The 17262-nt window shown below is 42.0% G+C and overlaps 1 protein-coding gene across 1 annotated transcript; it reads right to left on the reverse strand.

Moving 5' to 3' along the window:
- Positions 1–109: 109 nt before the first annotated feature.
- Positions 110–14053, reverse strand: ART4 (ADP-ribosyltransferase 4 (inactive) (Dombrock blood group)). Its single transcript, XM_043440218.1, has 3 exons — positions 13559–14053; positions 8323–9028; positions 110–418 (listed from the first exon to the last, which is right to left on the reverse strand). The coding sequence occupies exons 1-3, from the start codon at positions 13727–13729 to the stop codon at positions 327–329; spliced, it is 969 nt and encodes a 322-aa protein (XP_043296153.1). The 5' UTR covers positions 13730–14053; the 3' UTR covers positions 110–326.
- Positions 14054–17262: the final 3209 nt, after the last annotated feature.

Here is a 17262-nt window from a genome sequence, read left to right on the forward strand (position 1 = left end):
CAAGAGAGCTGCTAGGGGCTCTAGCTTCATATTCTGCTTTCACTGATCTCCACTGAAATAAAAAAGGCCCCTACCCCACTCCCAGCCCTAATTCTAATAAAGTACACTGATTGTATCTCACAGGCTCCTAATGAGTCATTTTCTATCCAACGTGACTTCTTGTATCCATGGAGAAGAAATATACTTACAGGCCTACTCATAGACAGTGGACTGAGCCAGTTCTACATCAGCTGATAGCTCGGCAGACTGATTCTCTATGGGTATTCAGGGTGCCCTGACTGGAATAAAGCAAAAGGGTACAGGAGAGGCAAAACCACAGGCTTCCGTTATGCTCCACTTTTGGAAGAGATGATGACACTGGTCAAAAAGGAGAGAGAAGCAATAACTAGAGGAGTAGGGATGCACTTTCTGCTGGAAGCTGTGAAAACAAACAAAAAGAATTATTGAAGTTTTAGGTAACAGAATTTTTTTTCCCCCTAAAAAATCTACTTCATTTCATTTCTCCTTTGGTTCATGTCTTAAACTTAGAAAATTTGTAACAAAAAATATTTGAAACTACTGTTTTTAAAGGTGTGTAGTCTTTTTTAATAAGATGACTTTTTTTTTTTCCTCGTCACATCATGTGGCAAGCAGGATCTTAGCTCCCCAATGAAGGGTCAAACCTGCACCCCCTGCACTGGAAGAGCAGTGTTGTAACCACTGGACCACCAGGGAAGGACTGAAACTAGCTCATTTTAAAAGGATGTATTCTCTCTTAGATTTTTCTAAATGACAACACAGGTCACTTATTGTGTAGAAGATAAATTAGGTCCCAAGAGGATAAAAGGTATACCTCAGGGTTAATGATAAAAGTTGATGATAGAGCTCTCCCAATTGTATGTCTTTATTATCATCATCAGCAGAATTATTACCATTACCATTATCCTCATCTTCATCACCATTATGAAAGCTAACATTGTTTAAAGGCTTATTCTGTTCTGGGATCTTTTTAAACACTTGCTACAAATTAACTCATTTAATCCACACAACAAAACTATGAGGTATTTATCCTCATTGTCTTCATTTTTTATTTGATAAAGCTGTGACAGAGATGTGAAGAAACTTGTCACATGCCATGCATCTAGTATGTAGTGGAGGCAGCCATCAAATTTAGGCGGTCAGGTTTGAGCCATATATATTTAAAAACTTTTATTTATGTAGTTATTTATGGCTGTGCTGGTTCCTCACTGCTGCATGCGAGCTTTCTCTGACTGCAGCAAGCAGGAGCTATTCTTCGCTGTGGTGGGCAAACTTCTCATTGCAGTGTCTTCTTTTGTGGAGCACTGGCTCAGAGCACAGATGCTTCAGTAGTTGTGCATGGGCATAGTTGCCTGGCTGCCTGTGAGGTCTTCCCGGACCAGGGGTCAAGCTGGTGTCCTTTGCACTGCAAGGCAGACTCTCAACTCTGTATTTTTAACCACTGTATGATCTCTACATATATTGCATGTCCAGTCATTTTTTTTTTTTAATTATAAGGTGAGCAAAAAGTATTCATACAATCCTGCTTGAGGTATGTGTGTGTGTGTCTGCGTGTGTATACTGCCTACATGGACACACACTTCACGGGAAAGGTTAGCAGACAGTAAGGTGTGGCTGATGGAAGTGATACTTATTATACTAATTGGGAATACAGTGGGATGAGAATATTGGATGAGATGGAGGAGGGAAACCTTTAAAATATGCTCTAAATAAAGAATGGAATCTCCTTTTCAACCAGACTTCACTGATTATTAGTGTAGAAAAGACATTGAGATAGAAAGCCATTCAACTCTGTGATTGCCTCAGTATTTGACCATATTGTTTGATAGGATTACCAGATAATGGAGAAATATTTTTCCACCACTTTCATGTAACATATAAGATCCCTTGAGTTTCTAGGAATTTCTATTTGGAATTCTACATATACTTACAATAAATTTCAAAACCCTAATTTTCTTAGACAAACAAATTAAGAATGCAAGCATATTTCTAAGCTTTTGTCAAAGTTTATGTTAAAGTTGTACTATCTGAATTCTCAAAGGGACTAGGAGCCATTAATATCACTTTAGCAGGTTACTCATTAGAATGATTCTTACGTGTTTTCTGTTTTGTTTTCTCTTCATTGAGACTAGAGATCACAAGGACCTCTAACCCCACCCTTTCTCACCTTTCTCATTTTTTCATGGAGTAAGATTCTACTGATGAGTTGTCAGAAAATATTGATTGACAAGAAAACAATGTAACAGTGAAAGATCATGATTTGGGGATGATTAGCTTTGGTAATCAAAGAGCCTCTTGATGAGGGTGAAGGGGGAGAGTGAAAGAGTCGGCTTAAGACGAAATGTTAAAAAAAACTAAGATCATGGCATCTGGCCCCATTACTGCATGGCAAATAGAAAAGGAAAAAGTGGAAGAAGTGACAGATTTCTTCTTCTTGAGCTCCAAAATCACTGTGAATGGTGACTGCAGCCATGAAATCAGGAGATGATTGCTTCTTGGCAGAAAAGTGATGAAAAACCTAGACAGTGTGTTGAAAAGCAGAGACATTACTCTGCTGACAAAGGTCTGTATAGTCAAGGCTATCTATGGTCTTCCCAGTGGTCACGTACTGTTGTGAGAGCTGGACCATAACGAAGGCAGAATGCCAAAGAATTGATGCTTTCAAACTGCGGTGCTGGAGAAGACTCCGGAAAGTCCCCTGGAGGGCAAGGAGGTCAAACCAGTCAATCTTAAGGGAGATGAACCCTGAATATTCACTGGAAGGACTAATGCTGAAGCTGAAGCTCCAGTATTTTGGTCATCTGATGAGAACAGATGACTGACGACTCATTATAAAAGTCCCTGATGCTGGGAAAGATCAAGGGCAGAAGGAGAAGAGGGTGTCAGAGGATGAGATGGCTGGATGGCATCATCAATGCAATGAACATGAATTTGGGCAAACTCTGGTAGATGGTGAGGGACAGGGAGGCCTGGCATGCTGCTGTCCATGGGTTTGCAAAGAGTCAGACTCAACTGGGCAACTGAAAAACAACAACAAAGCTTTGGTATTGAAGCTTTACCCTTAGATGCTTGACTTTGATCATTTTTGTTCACTGGGACTCAGTTTTCTCATCTGTAAAATGAGTTTTTTACATCCCTGGGTCGGGAAGATCCCCTGGAGGAAGGCATGGCAACTCACTCCAGTATTCTTGCCTGGAGAACTCCAAGGACAGAGGAGCCTGGTGGGCTGCAGTCTATAGGGTTGCAAAGAGTCAGAGATGACTGAGGTGATGTAGCACCCAGGCATACAGCTATTAACCAATGCCCAGCTCTCACTGCCTCCATCATCTGTTCTTCCCATCATGCTTTGTGGTCCATCTCCCAGATTCACTCCATTACTTATTCTTCCATCCATTCATTTCAGATGGACACTGTACTTCAAGAAAAGTACGATGTCACAAATTGTGTAAACTACTTTGGGATAATTGAAGCCCAGAGTAAAAGAAAACAGGAAGCAGTAAGTTAATAAAATAAAGATGAAAGTCTTTATGACTTTATGACTCCAGGCCAGAATACTAGAGTGGGTAGCCTTTTCCTTCTCCAGGGGATCTTCCCAACTCAGGTATCAAACTCAGGTCTGCCACATTGCAGCAGATTCTTTACCTGCTGAGCCACAAGGGAAGCCCAAGAATACTGGAGTGGGTAGCCTATCCCTCTCCAGTGGATCTTCCCGAGCCAGGAATTGAACCAGGGTCTCCTGTATTGCAGGCAGATTCTTTACCAACTGAGCTATCAGGGAAGCCATGGTAATGGTAATAGTAACTTATAGTTCTAAGAGCTTTTGCATGCATTCATTCATTTTCTCTTCACCAGGATCTTATAAGGTCGGTTTTATTTTTTTTTAATTATTCCCATCTTACATATGAAGGAAATGAGGCACAGAGAGAATAAGCCATTTGCTTGTATTCTCACTGCTAGTAACTGGCAAGATTAACATGTAAACCCACGCTGACTGCAAACAATTGACTATATTTTTTCTAGAAGTGTACTTAAGAATTTTAATTATGTGAAAGATTTTAACAAATAAACCACACTTCTTTGTGAACCCAATGATACAGAACAGAGCATGTATTTGTGTGTCTACAGATTTTTGGCACCGATTATTTTGCTGAAAGAAGCAACATTTAAGGACAAATACCTAACATAAAGTATTTTGGGTCTTCCAATGGGCATGAAAACATCTGTTTCCATGGTAACAAGTATAGGTCACATGAGGGGTGGGAGAAGAATTAGAAGGAAAAGCTGTTCATTTAGACTGTCTTTTAACAATTTTTCTTTTGCAAATTTACTTCCTTCAGTGTAGTATGCTACCAATTTGACCTCATGACTCTCTGAAGGCGACAGATTTTTGGGAACTCTTTGAACTCGAGCACTTCAGTTACAAGTTAATGGAAGCAATTTTGAAATACATTGAAGGACTGAGGAAGCTCTGCTCTTTAATCTACTGTCTCGTCGTTGGGAGAAACGCAGTGTCCCAGGCTGACCCATTTTAAAAGCCTTCATGTTGTTTTTCGCATATTGCATCTGGCAGATTAAGAGGGAACTGGAAAAGAAACGTAAGTCACTGGCTCGAAGGGACTTTTTAGGATATAAAATAATGGGACTTCCCTGGTGGTCCAGTGTTTAGACTCTGAGCTTCCAGCGCAGGGGATCTGGGTTTGATCCCTCGGTGGGGAACTAGGATCCCACATGCCACAGGGCACAGCCAAAAAAATAAACAAATAAAAATAATATATAGACTAGTTTGTGGCTTTCTGCTGGTGAAAAAATGGAAAGAATAGAAAAGAATCTCCTGAGAAGATTCCAGTTTCACGAGGAATTAGATACTGTGAATTCTCCAGGCTGAGGTTAGTGATTATCTAGGTGATTGACCAGGAGTAGTGATGTGGACAACACCAGCCATCTAGAAAAACAGGGCTTTAGAGTCTACTGACCTTCCTTCCTTTTCCCAGTGAAGGACTCCCAGATAAGAAAAACACACCATCTCCCTCCTCCCACTGTTCATGTTTGCATCAATCTAATACGGCTCCAGGATGTTGGGATAAGCAGAGTGTCACTTATCAGTTAATAGAAATGACTTCAGAAATTTGAGTACTTCCCTAGTGACTGAGATGGTAAAGACTCTGCCTGCAATGCAGATCTGAGTTTGATCACCGAGTTGGGAAGAGCCCCTGGAGAAGGGAATGGCTAGGCTGAACACCCAAGAATCGATGCTTTCACTTTGTGGTGCTGGAGAAGACTGTTTAGAGTCCCTTGGGCAGCAAAGAGATCAAACCAGCCAATCCTAAAGGAAATCAACCCTGAATATTCACTGAAGTTCCAATACTTTGGCCACCTGATGTAAAAGGCTAACTCATTGGAAAAGACCCTGATGCTGGGAAAGATTAAAGGCAGGAGGAGAAGGGGGTGACAGAGGATGAGATGGTTGGATGACATCACCAACTCAATGGACATGTGTTTGAGCAAACTCCTGGAGATAGTGAAGGACAGGGAAGCCTGGTGTGCTGCAGTCCTTGGGGTTGCAAAGAGTCAGACATGGCTTATGGACTGAACAAAGAACAACAAGAAATTTTGGTCTTCCCAGGTGGTGCTAGCGGTAAAGAGCCACCTGCCAATGCAGGACAAGGGACACGGGTTCGATCCCTAAGTTGGGAAGGTCCCCTGGAGAAGCAAAGGCAACTCACTCCAGTATTCTTGCCTGAAGAATTTCATGGATGGAGAAGCCTGGCAGGCTATAGTCCATTGGACTGTAAAGAGTTGGACATGACTGTGTGACTGAACACACAGCACATGAGAGATTTCAGAAAGAGCTTTCCCACTAAGGAATAAAAACCTCAAGAAACAAGAACAAAATCAAAAACACTTCAGTGAATAGCTGAAAATATTCTGAAGTCTTTCAAATTTTTTTTGTATAACCGATAGAGATAGGTGAATAGCAGCAAAACTGTGTGTAGTCCCTCAGTCATGTTTGACTCTTTGTGACCCCATGGACTGTAGCCCACCAGGTTCCTCTCTCCATGGGATTCTCCAGAGAAGAATACTGGAGTGAGTTGCCATGCGCTCCTCCAGGGGTTCTCTTCAATCCAGGGATCCAACCCAGGTCTCCTCATTGCAGGCTGATTCTTTACCAGTGGAGCTAGCAGGGAAGCCCACTAGCAAAGCTACCTATCTCAAATGATGAGAACGAAGCCACAGTATTCCAGGCAGATGCAATTCCAGAGAATCCTGGAACCTGGCTATGGATATTCTTATGTATTATCAAAAGCTCACTATTTTATTCACATTCTACCCTAGTTTTTCATTCTTCTCTATAAACATTAATCTTTTGGGTCTGTGGAGCAGAAACACATGCCATTCACTACTGCTATCTTCCCTGCTGCCAAGGAGAGAAGGGTGTGGATGAAAGTCTTAGTAGAGCACTTCTCCCTTGGTCTGTGTTTACAGATAGGCCAGAGTGAGCAGGATCTTGACCTTGGCGGGTTTGCCAGTTTGAAGACCGTTGCAATGCTGCAGCCTTAACATGTTGAGAAATGCTGATGGGCTGAATTATTCACAGTAGCCGTGATGATGGAGTAGAGGAAGAGTGGGGGATATTTCAAAGGTAGACACTTAGCTGAGTTATGGTTGACTTTGTAAACGAATACACATATGGATCAGGATGGCTTTCCTCTTTCTGAACCAAACAGGGCACAGCCTTTGCTATAGAATTTTCACTGCGTTTGCTCCTTCAAATGACTGTGGCTGGCAACATACAAGGATAAAAAGGAATCAGTCACATGTGTTTCTATAAAAGAGCTTAACATATGTTTATATTGTGAAAGCTAATTTCTCCTACTTCAGTTCATTTTCCATGGTATCATCAGTTGTTCTGTTATTTAGTTGCCAAGTTTTGTCTGACTCCTTGTGATCCCATGGACTGCAGCACACCAGGCTTCCCTGTCCCTCTCCATCTCCCAGAGTTTGCCCAAGTTCATGTCCAATGAGTTGGTGATGCCATCCAAACATCTCATCCTCTGTCTCCCTCTTCTCCTTCTGCCTTCAATCTTTCCCAGCATAAGGGCTCTTGCTAAAATACTGATCTGACTGATACTCCACTTCTTACAGACTCTAATGATTTCTCACTGCTTACGGCATGAAGTTTGAAAATCCTTGGCGTGAAATACAAGAGTTTTTACAAACTGGCCCCGTCAGATCTCTCTAGCCCAAAGCCACTTCCTACTCCCTTTCTACTCCTGGCTTCTTCCTACATCTTACACTCTGGTTGTCCAGAATTTTGAAATTTACCTGAAGATACCAGATTGTTTGAAATCTCTGAAATTCAGTATATGTTTTTTCTGCTTGAAATGACTTTTTGTCTCGTCCTTACTGAAAGCCAACATACATGTTTTTGGCCTCTCCCCCATAAGCCCACTTAAAAAAATAACTTTTATAAAAGAATAGCGATGCAGAAAACAAATTTATGGTTACCAGGGGGGAAATGGGGGGAGAGATAAATTGGAAGATTGGGACTGACATATATACAGTGTGTGTGTGTATGTGTGAGTCGAATCAGTCAAGTCCAACTTTTTGCGATCCTACAGACTGTAGCCCGCCAGACTCTTCTGTCCACAGGGATTCTCCAGGCAAGAATACTGGAGTGGATTGCCGTGCCCTCCTCCAGTGGATCTTTCCAACCCAGGGATCGAACCCAGGTCTCTCATATTGCAGGCGGATTCTTTACCAACTGAGCTACTAGGGAAGCCCCCACATACACATTACTATATATAAAATTATAACTAATAAGGACCTATTGTTCAGCACAGGGAACTCTACTTAGTACTCTGTAATAACCTTTATGGGAAAAGAACCTGAAAAAGAGTAGATATATGTGTATGTATAACAGATTCACTCTACTGTACATCTGAAACTAACACAACATTATAAATCAACCACACTCCAATAAAACTTTTTTAAAAAAGAAAAAAAATTACAATTACTTTTTTCACAAGATTTAAAAAAAAATAGTGGCCTGTGATCTAGTAATGTATGTGGTTTAGTTGCTCAGTCATGTTCAACTCTTTGTAACCTGATGGATTGTAGTCCTCCAGGCTCCTCTGTCCATGGGGCTTTCCCAGGCAAGAATACTGGAGTGGGTTGCCATGCCCCTCTCCAGGGGATCTTCCCAATCTGGGTCTCCCACACTGCAGGTGGTCTCCTTACCAACTGAGCCACTAGGGAAATCCCGATCCTGGTTATAGTGAATTGAATTTGGATCAATAACAATACCTTTTAGCAGCTGACAGTTGTACATGCTTTGGGTCCCATTTGACAGCAATTGCAACCAATTTCCTCTTGGATGGTAGCTCGCATTGACAACTTTAAACAGCTCATAGGGAGGGACCAAGACCTTCTTGAGAGACAAGTCTTGTAGTGGTGCCCCCAGGCAGGTCAACATGGTAAGTAGAGTTTGGTTCCCAAATCTCTGTGCCTGTTCTCTGGCTGGGGAGGTGGAGAGGAACTGGCCAAAGCGAACGATGGCACCCACGGGGGCTTGCAAGTAAACGCCCTTCAACTCATGGTGCACCTCGTAACACAGAGAGTCTTTCCTCGAGATAATCTCTTTCCTCAGCAGCTGGATTGCTGAGGTCAGGAAGTAGTGTAGATATTTGAAATGGAATGAATGTCTATACTGCTGCGGAGACCCAGCAGCACTGGCCATGGCTCTGGAGAAGTCTAAGTGAACTCTGTTGTCCGATAAATAAACCAAGACAGCCACAGCATGTGTAGTAGTCATGTTCCTGGGGAGAGGTTTTTCTTGGTTCAACCAGTTAAAGTTTGTTTGTTTCCAGGCCTTGCGGTAATCCTTATTGGATTCTAGTTCTTCGGTGAAATAATCCCCTTGAAGCAGCATCTCCATGACTTGTTGGCTGCAGCCTCGGTATTGATCATCAAAGGAATTTGGTGCCAAGTCAAAGTCGATTTTAACTGCAATCTATAAGGAAAGAATTTCACATGCTAGCAAGGTAATTCTCAAAATCTTTCAGGCTAGGTTTCAACAATACATGAATCAAGAACTTCCAGATGTACAAACTGAATCTAGCAAAGGCAGAGGAATCAGAGATCAAATTGCCAACATCTGCTGGATGATAGAAAAGCAAGAGAATTCCAGAAAAACATCTATTTCTGCTTCACTGACTGTGCTAAAGCCTTTGAATGTGTGGATCACAACAAACTGGAAAATTCTTAAGGAGATGAGAATACCAGACCACCTTACCTGCCTCCTGAGAAACCTGTGTGCAGATTAAGAAGCAACAGTTAAAACTGGACAAGATTGAGCGACTGAACAACAATAAGGAAAGAAGACTCTTGATTATAATTTTTCAAATCAGATGGTGAGTCTTGTTGACCCAAAATAAATAGACTGCCAGGTAATTCACTAGCAAAGATAGGTTTATTCAGGATCAGCAAAGAGCTGCAATTCAGGGTTTGTAACCATGGCACACCATGTACAGGTCCTCACAGGGTGAGGGTAGAAAAACACTCTCCTAGAGAAGAAACGGAAGATGGGAGGATACAGTAAACAGAGTTCATTGGCCCAGTCCTTGCCAGGAAAGGGGCTTCCCTGATAGCTCAGTTGCTAAAGAATCCGCCTGCAATGCAGGAGACCCTGGTTCGATTCCTGGGGTGGGAAGATCCCCTGGAGAAAGGAAAGTCTACCTACTCCAGTATTCTGGCCTGGAGAATTCCATGACTGTATAGTCCATGGGGTCACAAAGAGTCGGACACGACTGAATGACTTTCACACTCACTTTGCCAGGAAAGAAGAGGTGCTTCTCTTCTTCCTGTTGGGCTCTACTATTCTGGGAGCAGGGCTTCCCCAAAAGAATCCATCTGCAATGCAGGAGACAATAGAGATGCTGGTTTGATCCCTGGGAAGATACCCTGGAAAAGGAAATGGCAACCCACTCCTGTATTCATGCCTGGGAAATCCCAAAGATGGAGGTGCCTGGTGGGCTACAGTCTAGAGTCGCAAAGAATTGGACATGACTAAGCGACTAAGCGCACAACACACACAAACACACACACATCCCAGGAGTAAGAGCTCCCCCTTCTGGTCTTCTGACTCTTATTTAACTGAGTTTTCTGTGTGTGTGTTTTTTTTTTTTAATTTTTGCAGTGTGGTAGCTGATTTGCTTTATTTGCTATACTCTTTAAGACCAAGTCATCTCCTCAAAATCGGTATCTGCTGAAATAAGTTTCACTCATAGTCATTACATGGCTCCAGTCCTTCCTGTGTCTGTGACCCATGTTAGATATTGAATTTAGTTTGACAAATATTGCTAAAAATACAAACATCCTCATCCCCCACGGAGAAAGAGACTCTTCTGTATCACTGCAAAGTCTTTTGGTACATTGAGTATTTTGAAGAAAAAATAATTATCTTAAAGTTTAATTATACTTTCTGTTTCTTCTCCTGACCCCTTCACATTCTCACATTGATGTTATAGGGAATATTTCTTTTACGAATACTTAAAGACTGTATTAGAAGTCTTTAGGACTTCCCTGGTGGTCCAGTGGTTAAGATTCTGCATCTTCATTGCAGGAAGCACAGTTTGGATGCCTGGTCATGGAACAAAGATCCCTCATGCCATCCATTGCGGCCAAAACAAAAGCAAAACCAAACCAAACCAAAATAACAAAAAATGACTTCAGTGATGGGTATTGTTGAGTTCTCTAAGGGGGCTATGACAACCCTCTCCTCTGCCCAGGACTTGAAATATGAAGGCTAACATACAATTTTTGCTATTGAATGAGAACCTGTTGGAATACCCATCTTTAGGTCTGATGGCTGGTGGGCTTATTAAGGGTAAACCCCAGAATGAGTTGACTTGCCCCCTTAGCTGCAGGCAATATTGGATTGTAGCCTGTCCAAGTGGGATTCTTGTCATGGAGGCACACATAACTCATGCCTTTTGCCGTGGGGCTATCTCCCAGGAGGAAGAGGAGCAGAGTCAAATGCAGTATAGCCAGTTATTCTTCCTGACTCTGCCCACATCCAGGGAAGCAGCATGAGGAAAGAGCTGGCCAGAGGTCAGTAGGGTTCCTGGGAAAGTCCCTCCTCTTATTAATAGAAACCAGGAGTAGGAAAAAGACACTCTCTCATAGGGAGCCAATAGAATATTACTTATTGATATCTAGTGCATATTAGGTTTACCACAATAAAGTTAGTGGTACATGGGCTTCCCTGGTGGCTCAGATAGTAAAGAGTCTGAACCTGGGGAGACCCAGGTTCAATCCCTGGATCAGGAAGATCCTGTGGAAAAGGAACTGGCAGTCCAACTCCAGTATTCTTGCCTGGAAAATTTCATGGGCAAAAGAGCCTGGTGGGCTATAGTCCGTGAGGTCACAGAGACTTGGACATGACTGAGAGACTACTAACACTTTTTCACCTTCAAAATAAATAAATAGAAGTTAGAGATTTGAAGACAAGTTCATTAAGTATCATCCACCCATAACTGAAAGCCATATTTTTCAGTTATCTGAATTCCAAAATGTTTCCTTCTTGGCAAAGAAATGATGCTTTCTTAATAAACAGTACTTATTAAGGAACATATTAAGAGAGAAAATTCCATCCAATGAGTGTCAACAGAGCAGCAGCTGAAACTCAGAAACATACCATTGGGTATTTTTGCTATGTTATTTATGGCAAGAGGTCAACTAGTTTGTGTAAATTGAAACAAAATTTTAAGACTGCTTAAATGATTTTAACCAATGACTCTTCACAGCAGGTTAACAAATAGTTCTACAGAATATATCTAAGCCAAAAACAAAAGAAAAATACCTTCTGTCAAACCTCATACACTCCAAAACTTTAATCTATTCAGTTCAGTTCAGTTCAGTCACTCAGTCATGTCCGACTCTTTGCAACCCCATGAATCGCAGCAAGCCAGGCCTCCCTGTCCATCACCAACTCCCAGAGTTTACTCAAACCCATGTCCATCGAGTCGGTGATGCCATCCAGCCATCTCACCCTCTGTCATCCCCTTCTCCTCCTGCCCCCAACCCCTCCCAGCATCAGGGCTTTTCCCAATGAGTCAACTCTTCGCATGAGGTGGCCAAAGTACTGGAATTTCAGCTTCAGCATCAGTCCTTCCAATGAACACCCAGGACTGATCTCCTTTAGGATGGACTCGTTGGATCTCTTTGCAGTCCAAGGGACTCTCAAAAATCTTCTCCAACACCATAGTTCAAAAGCATCAACTTTTCAGCGCTCAGCTTTCCTCACAGTGCAACTCTTACATTCATACATGACCACTGGAAAAATCATAGCCTTGACCAGACAGACCTTTGTTGGCAAAGTAATGTCTTTGCTTTTTTTTAATATGCTGTCTAGGTTGGTCATAACTTTTCTTCCAAGGAGTAAGTGCCTTTTAATTTCATGGCTGCAGTCACCATTTGCAGTGATTTTGGAGCCCCAAAAAATAAAGTCTGGCATTGTTTCCACTGTCTCCCCATCTATTTGCCATGAAGTGATGGGACCAGATGCCATGATCTTAGTTTTCTGAATGTTGCACCTTAAGACAACTTTTTCACTCTCCTCTTTCACTTTCATCAAGAGGCTTTTGAGTTACTAGATATCAAATGGGTATTCTGTTTTCTATTAACATGAGGTCATATAGAACTTTATAATGCTTCTTTTGAGTTAATCTATATGATATGGCTAATGTCAGATAGTGAAAGTGAAAGCATTAGTTGTTCAGCTGTGTCTGACTCTTTGCGACCCCATGGACTGTTATGTAGCTCACCAGGCTTCTCTGTCCATAGAATTCTCCAGGCCAGAATACTGGAGTACATAGCCATTCCCTTCTCCAGGGGATCTTCCCAACCTAGGGCTTGAACCCAGGTCTCCAGCATTGCTGGTGGGATTCTTTACTGTCTGATCCACCAGGGAAGCCAAAGCCAGAAAGACTTGGTTTATTTTGCATGATTTGTCCTACAGATGCAGTCTTGTATGCAAATTTTATTGAGAGTGAAAAATTAATGCTGAGACTTCCCTGGTGGTTCAGTGCTTAAGACTCCACATTTCCACTGCAGGGGGCAAAGGTTCGAACCCTGGTCAGGGAACTAAGATCTTGCATGCCACCAGGCACAGCCAAAAAAGACCACCAAAAAATCCAAAACAAAAAAGAATGCTGTGTCTCTACCTTGCATGTGTGCACGCTAAGTTGCTTTAGTCATGTCCAACTCTTTGTGAACCTATGGACCGTAGCCTGCCAAGCTCCTCTGTCCATGTGATTCTCCAGCAAGAATACTGGAGTGGGTTGCCATTCCCTTCTCCAGGGGATCTTCCTGACCCAGGGATCGAACCTGGGTCTCCTGCCTTGCAGGCAGATTCTTTACCGTCTGAGCCACTAGGAAGCCCCTATCCCAAGGAACTAAAGGTCATTTAAAGGTTATCACCAGGAGGATGCTCCAGCGGAGCCCTGATCATAAAGCGATCACCTCCTGCACCATAACTCACCGCGGGTCTCTGCAGAGCAGGGCACAGCAGCAGGAGAAGAAGCTGTCCCCGCACCAGCCAGATTCTCACCGCAGGGGCTGCAGTATTTGCTAGAAGAATCCTTCTGCGACGATTGGTCAAGGGACAGCATTTGTTTGTGTGCACAGTGCTTCTTTGCCCTTGCAGCTCCATTCTGAAATCAGCTTTCAGGATGCCCCTTTGAGGTTTTTCTCTTGCAGTAAGTCTCAGCAAGAACTCTCCTCTCCCATGTGTATCTGGAGACGTGTTGACCACCACCAACTAGCAGTTTTCCCGAGGGAAGAATTCAACTCACTCGTAAAGCTGGAACTGCTGTTGAAGAGCCAGACTTGCGCACCAAATAAGGGATTCTAAAGTGAACTCAAGTTAGTGCCCAATTAAAAAAAAAAGTCCTGGTCTTGTTTGTATGTGGGGAAATTCCAAAGGCTTATTCAGGGTCAGGTTCACCAGCTCAACCTTAAACTTCCTTAGCAAAGCAGGACAAGGCATGCCCCGTACGATGTTTGGGGTCAAACAGTATTATCTGGAGCTGCAGCTCCCTGTTGTGAGTGATATGATTGGCTGGTGAAGGTCCTTGGGAGCATGCAACCAGAAGGTGGGTCTGTGTTGAGTTCATCTGGCACTGCTGACAGACCCCACCCAGGAGGGGCTGCCACAAGGCAGACCAGTAGGGATATTGTCAAAACAAAGCCTGTCTTTGACTCACAAACTTAAGAGAACAAACTTACAGTTGCCAGAGGTGGGGGATGGCGCGGGGGGAGTTAGGGGGTTTGGGATGGACATGTCCACACAGCTACATTTAAAATGGATAACCAACAAGAACCTACTGTATAACATAGGGAACTCTGCTCAATGTTAATGGCAGCCTGGATGGGAGGGGAATTTGGGGGAGAATGGATCCATGTATGTGTATGATTGAGTCCCTTTGTTGTTCACCTGAAACTGTCACAACATGGTTAAGTGGCTATACTCCAATACAAAATAAAAAGTTTAAAAAAACACAATATCTGCAAAGTGCAAAAAAAAAAACCCAGGCTTCTCTTTGTTGCTTTTACACTGCACACTTGAAATTGGCCACTCTAGAAATTATACCTGTTGGGGTCACAGATCGTCTATGTTTTTCTCTTCTAAAGGCATCAGATCCTCAATCCACGCTATTTCAGTCTGTAGTGAATCCAAATGACTACTCTTAGAAAAGGAGCTGACAGCATTCAATAACGTGGATCAAGAAGAGGTTGCAGGGTGCTAAGTTCATTCAGCACAAGTATCCTGTGAAACTGTCTCTTTTAGTCACTTCCTTTTCTAGTCTGAACACCCTTCCCTTGTTCTCAGTCTTTGGGGTAATTGTTTTTCATGTGAATCTTTCCCAAACTTACACTTTCTGATTCATATTTAACTGTAAAAGGAAATGAGATCTTGTTCTTGGAAATTCTGAGTTTTTTTTCAGCAACTTAAAATATTTTTAAGTTGAAACTTCTGATAATATCACAACAGTTATGCTTCATCACCAAAGTTCAGAGTATCTAGAAAAGTATGTCAGGTTGGTTTATTTCCCTCTCAGTTCTTGTCTCAACACATCAAAAGTTTGGAACAACAAACTAAACAGTTTAAAACAACAGACAAGTTATAGCTCAGTTACAGCCCAAGAAGACAAATCTTTTATTAAACAGGCATTCCCAAGACATAGGACAAGGTTAACCCCAAAGGCACCATGGTAATAATCCCTCTTGGCATCCCCCTTCTTATACTTCTTGTCTTCTCCCTTTGGTTGTGCCCACCACCAATCACGAAAGGGGATGCAAATGGGCATATGCTCAAGGCTGATTGACAGCTGCAAGTTATATAGCAACAGGCTCCTATATGTTTTCCCATAGTTCAACCTGTTATAATAAGAGGTACATATATGTAGAATATTTATGAACCCTTAATGGGCTCCTAGCTCCCTAAGGTTACTTGAGGAAACAGCTGAACATCAAGGGCTCTTGTGCCAGAGCTGAAGTCCCTGTGTTTAGTTTGTATCCACTGAGTGCCTAGAATGCATATGCAGAAACTGGAAAACTCTCTGTGGTTATTTTTGTAGCATATCTGTGAGCTCTCCTGGGTGTGTCTGGGATGGTGTTTAGAGATCAGCTTCCGTCCTTTACAGCTAGGCCACCCCTTGTTGCTCATGCCTAATTTTCTACCCAACAAGTATAAGGGAGGAAACAAAATTACCCATAAGTCATCATCTGAAAAAAGGTACTATTTTGATTTAGATTTTAGTTTTACACACACACACATTCTAGAACTGAAATAAAAGTGTGCAATTTTGCACTTAATTTTCCCTTAATTTTTTTCTTCTACATATTAGGTTTTTTTTTTTAATGGAGTATAGTTGATTTCCCTTAATGTTTTAATGTCAGCATGCCCTCATATAACTTAATACTTATTGAAAGCATGATTTTTTTTTTCATGGCTATACAATATTCTACTATCTGTGCTACCATGCAATGAAATATGGGGTGGTTCCATGGACCATACTGTCACAAAAGCAGATTGGTGAATAGGAAGGACATGGACTCTTGAGGAAGACATGTCAGTTCAATTCCTGGCTCTCCTATTCAACCTTTGACATTGTGCAATGGAGTTAACTTCTTTGTTCCCCAGTTTCCTCAGTTGTTAAGTGGAGAAAGGAATAGTGCTTACAGGGACTTCCCTGGGTGTTCGGTGGTTCTGACTCCTGCTTCCCCTGTAGGAGGTGCAGGTTCGATCCTTGGCCAGGGAAGTAAAATCCCTCATGTCATGCAGTGCAGCCAAAAAACAAACAAAAACAAGTAATAATAGTACTTACCTCTCTGAATGCTTTGATACATTTGTAACCCTTTAACAGCAGTTGATCCTGAGAAATTGTTTAATAACATTATCATTTGTACCCAACACATCCTTATTTGTACCAAAATTTATTGGATAAATGTGTTAAACTTAGCCTGTTTTCAACTTTGAATTACTATAAACAATGACTCGTGAAAATGTTTTGGACACAAATTTTTGTGTGCTTTTCATCTTGCAATTTTTGAGACACAATTTAGAGATGTGCATAGTTTTGGACTTCACTGAAAATGCAATGTGCATAGTTTTGGACTTCATTGGAAACATGAGTAGTGCATGAAAATATCCCTTTAAGATTTTAATTTTAATTCTTAAGATTCTTAACTGTTAACTTGAGATACTGAAGTTTTATGAAGAACTAAAATTAGAGTCTGAAAACTTGGGTTATGGGTCTGGTTCTACAGTTTGGTAGCTGAGTTAACTTTAAAAAACCCTGAAACTGTGCTGAGCTTCAATTTCCTTAACCTTACAGTTGTTCAGTCAGTTCTGTCTGACTCTTTGAGACCCCATGGACTGCTGCATGCTAGGCTTCCCTGTGTCCATCACCAACTCCCAGAGTTTGCTCAAACTCATGTCCATTGAGTCAATGATGCCATCCAACCATCTCATCCTCTGTCACCCCCTTCTTCTCCTGTCTTCAATCTTTCCCATTATCAGGGTCTTTTCCAATGAGTCAGCTCTTCTCTTCAGGTGGCCAAAGTATTGGAACTTCAGCATCAGTCCAATGAATATTCAAGGTTGATTTCCTTTAGGATTGACTGGTTTGATCTCTTTGCTGTCTAAGGGACTCTCAAGAGTCTTCTCCAGCACCACAGTTC

This window comes from Cervus canadensis, chromosome 21 (assembly GCF_019320065.1).
Source record: "Cervus canadensis isolate Bull #8, Minnesota chromosome 21, ASM1932006v1, whole genome shotgun sequence".
Lineage (NCBI taxonomy): Eukaryota > Metazoa > Chordata > Mammalia > Artiodactyla > Cervidae > Cervus > Cervus canadensis.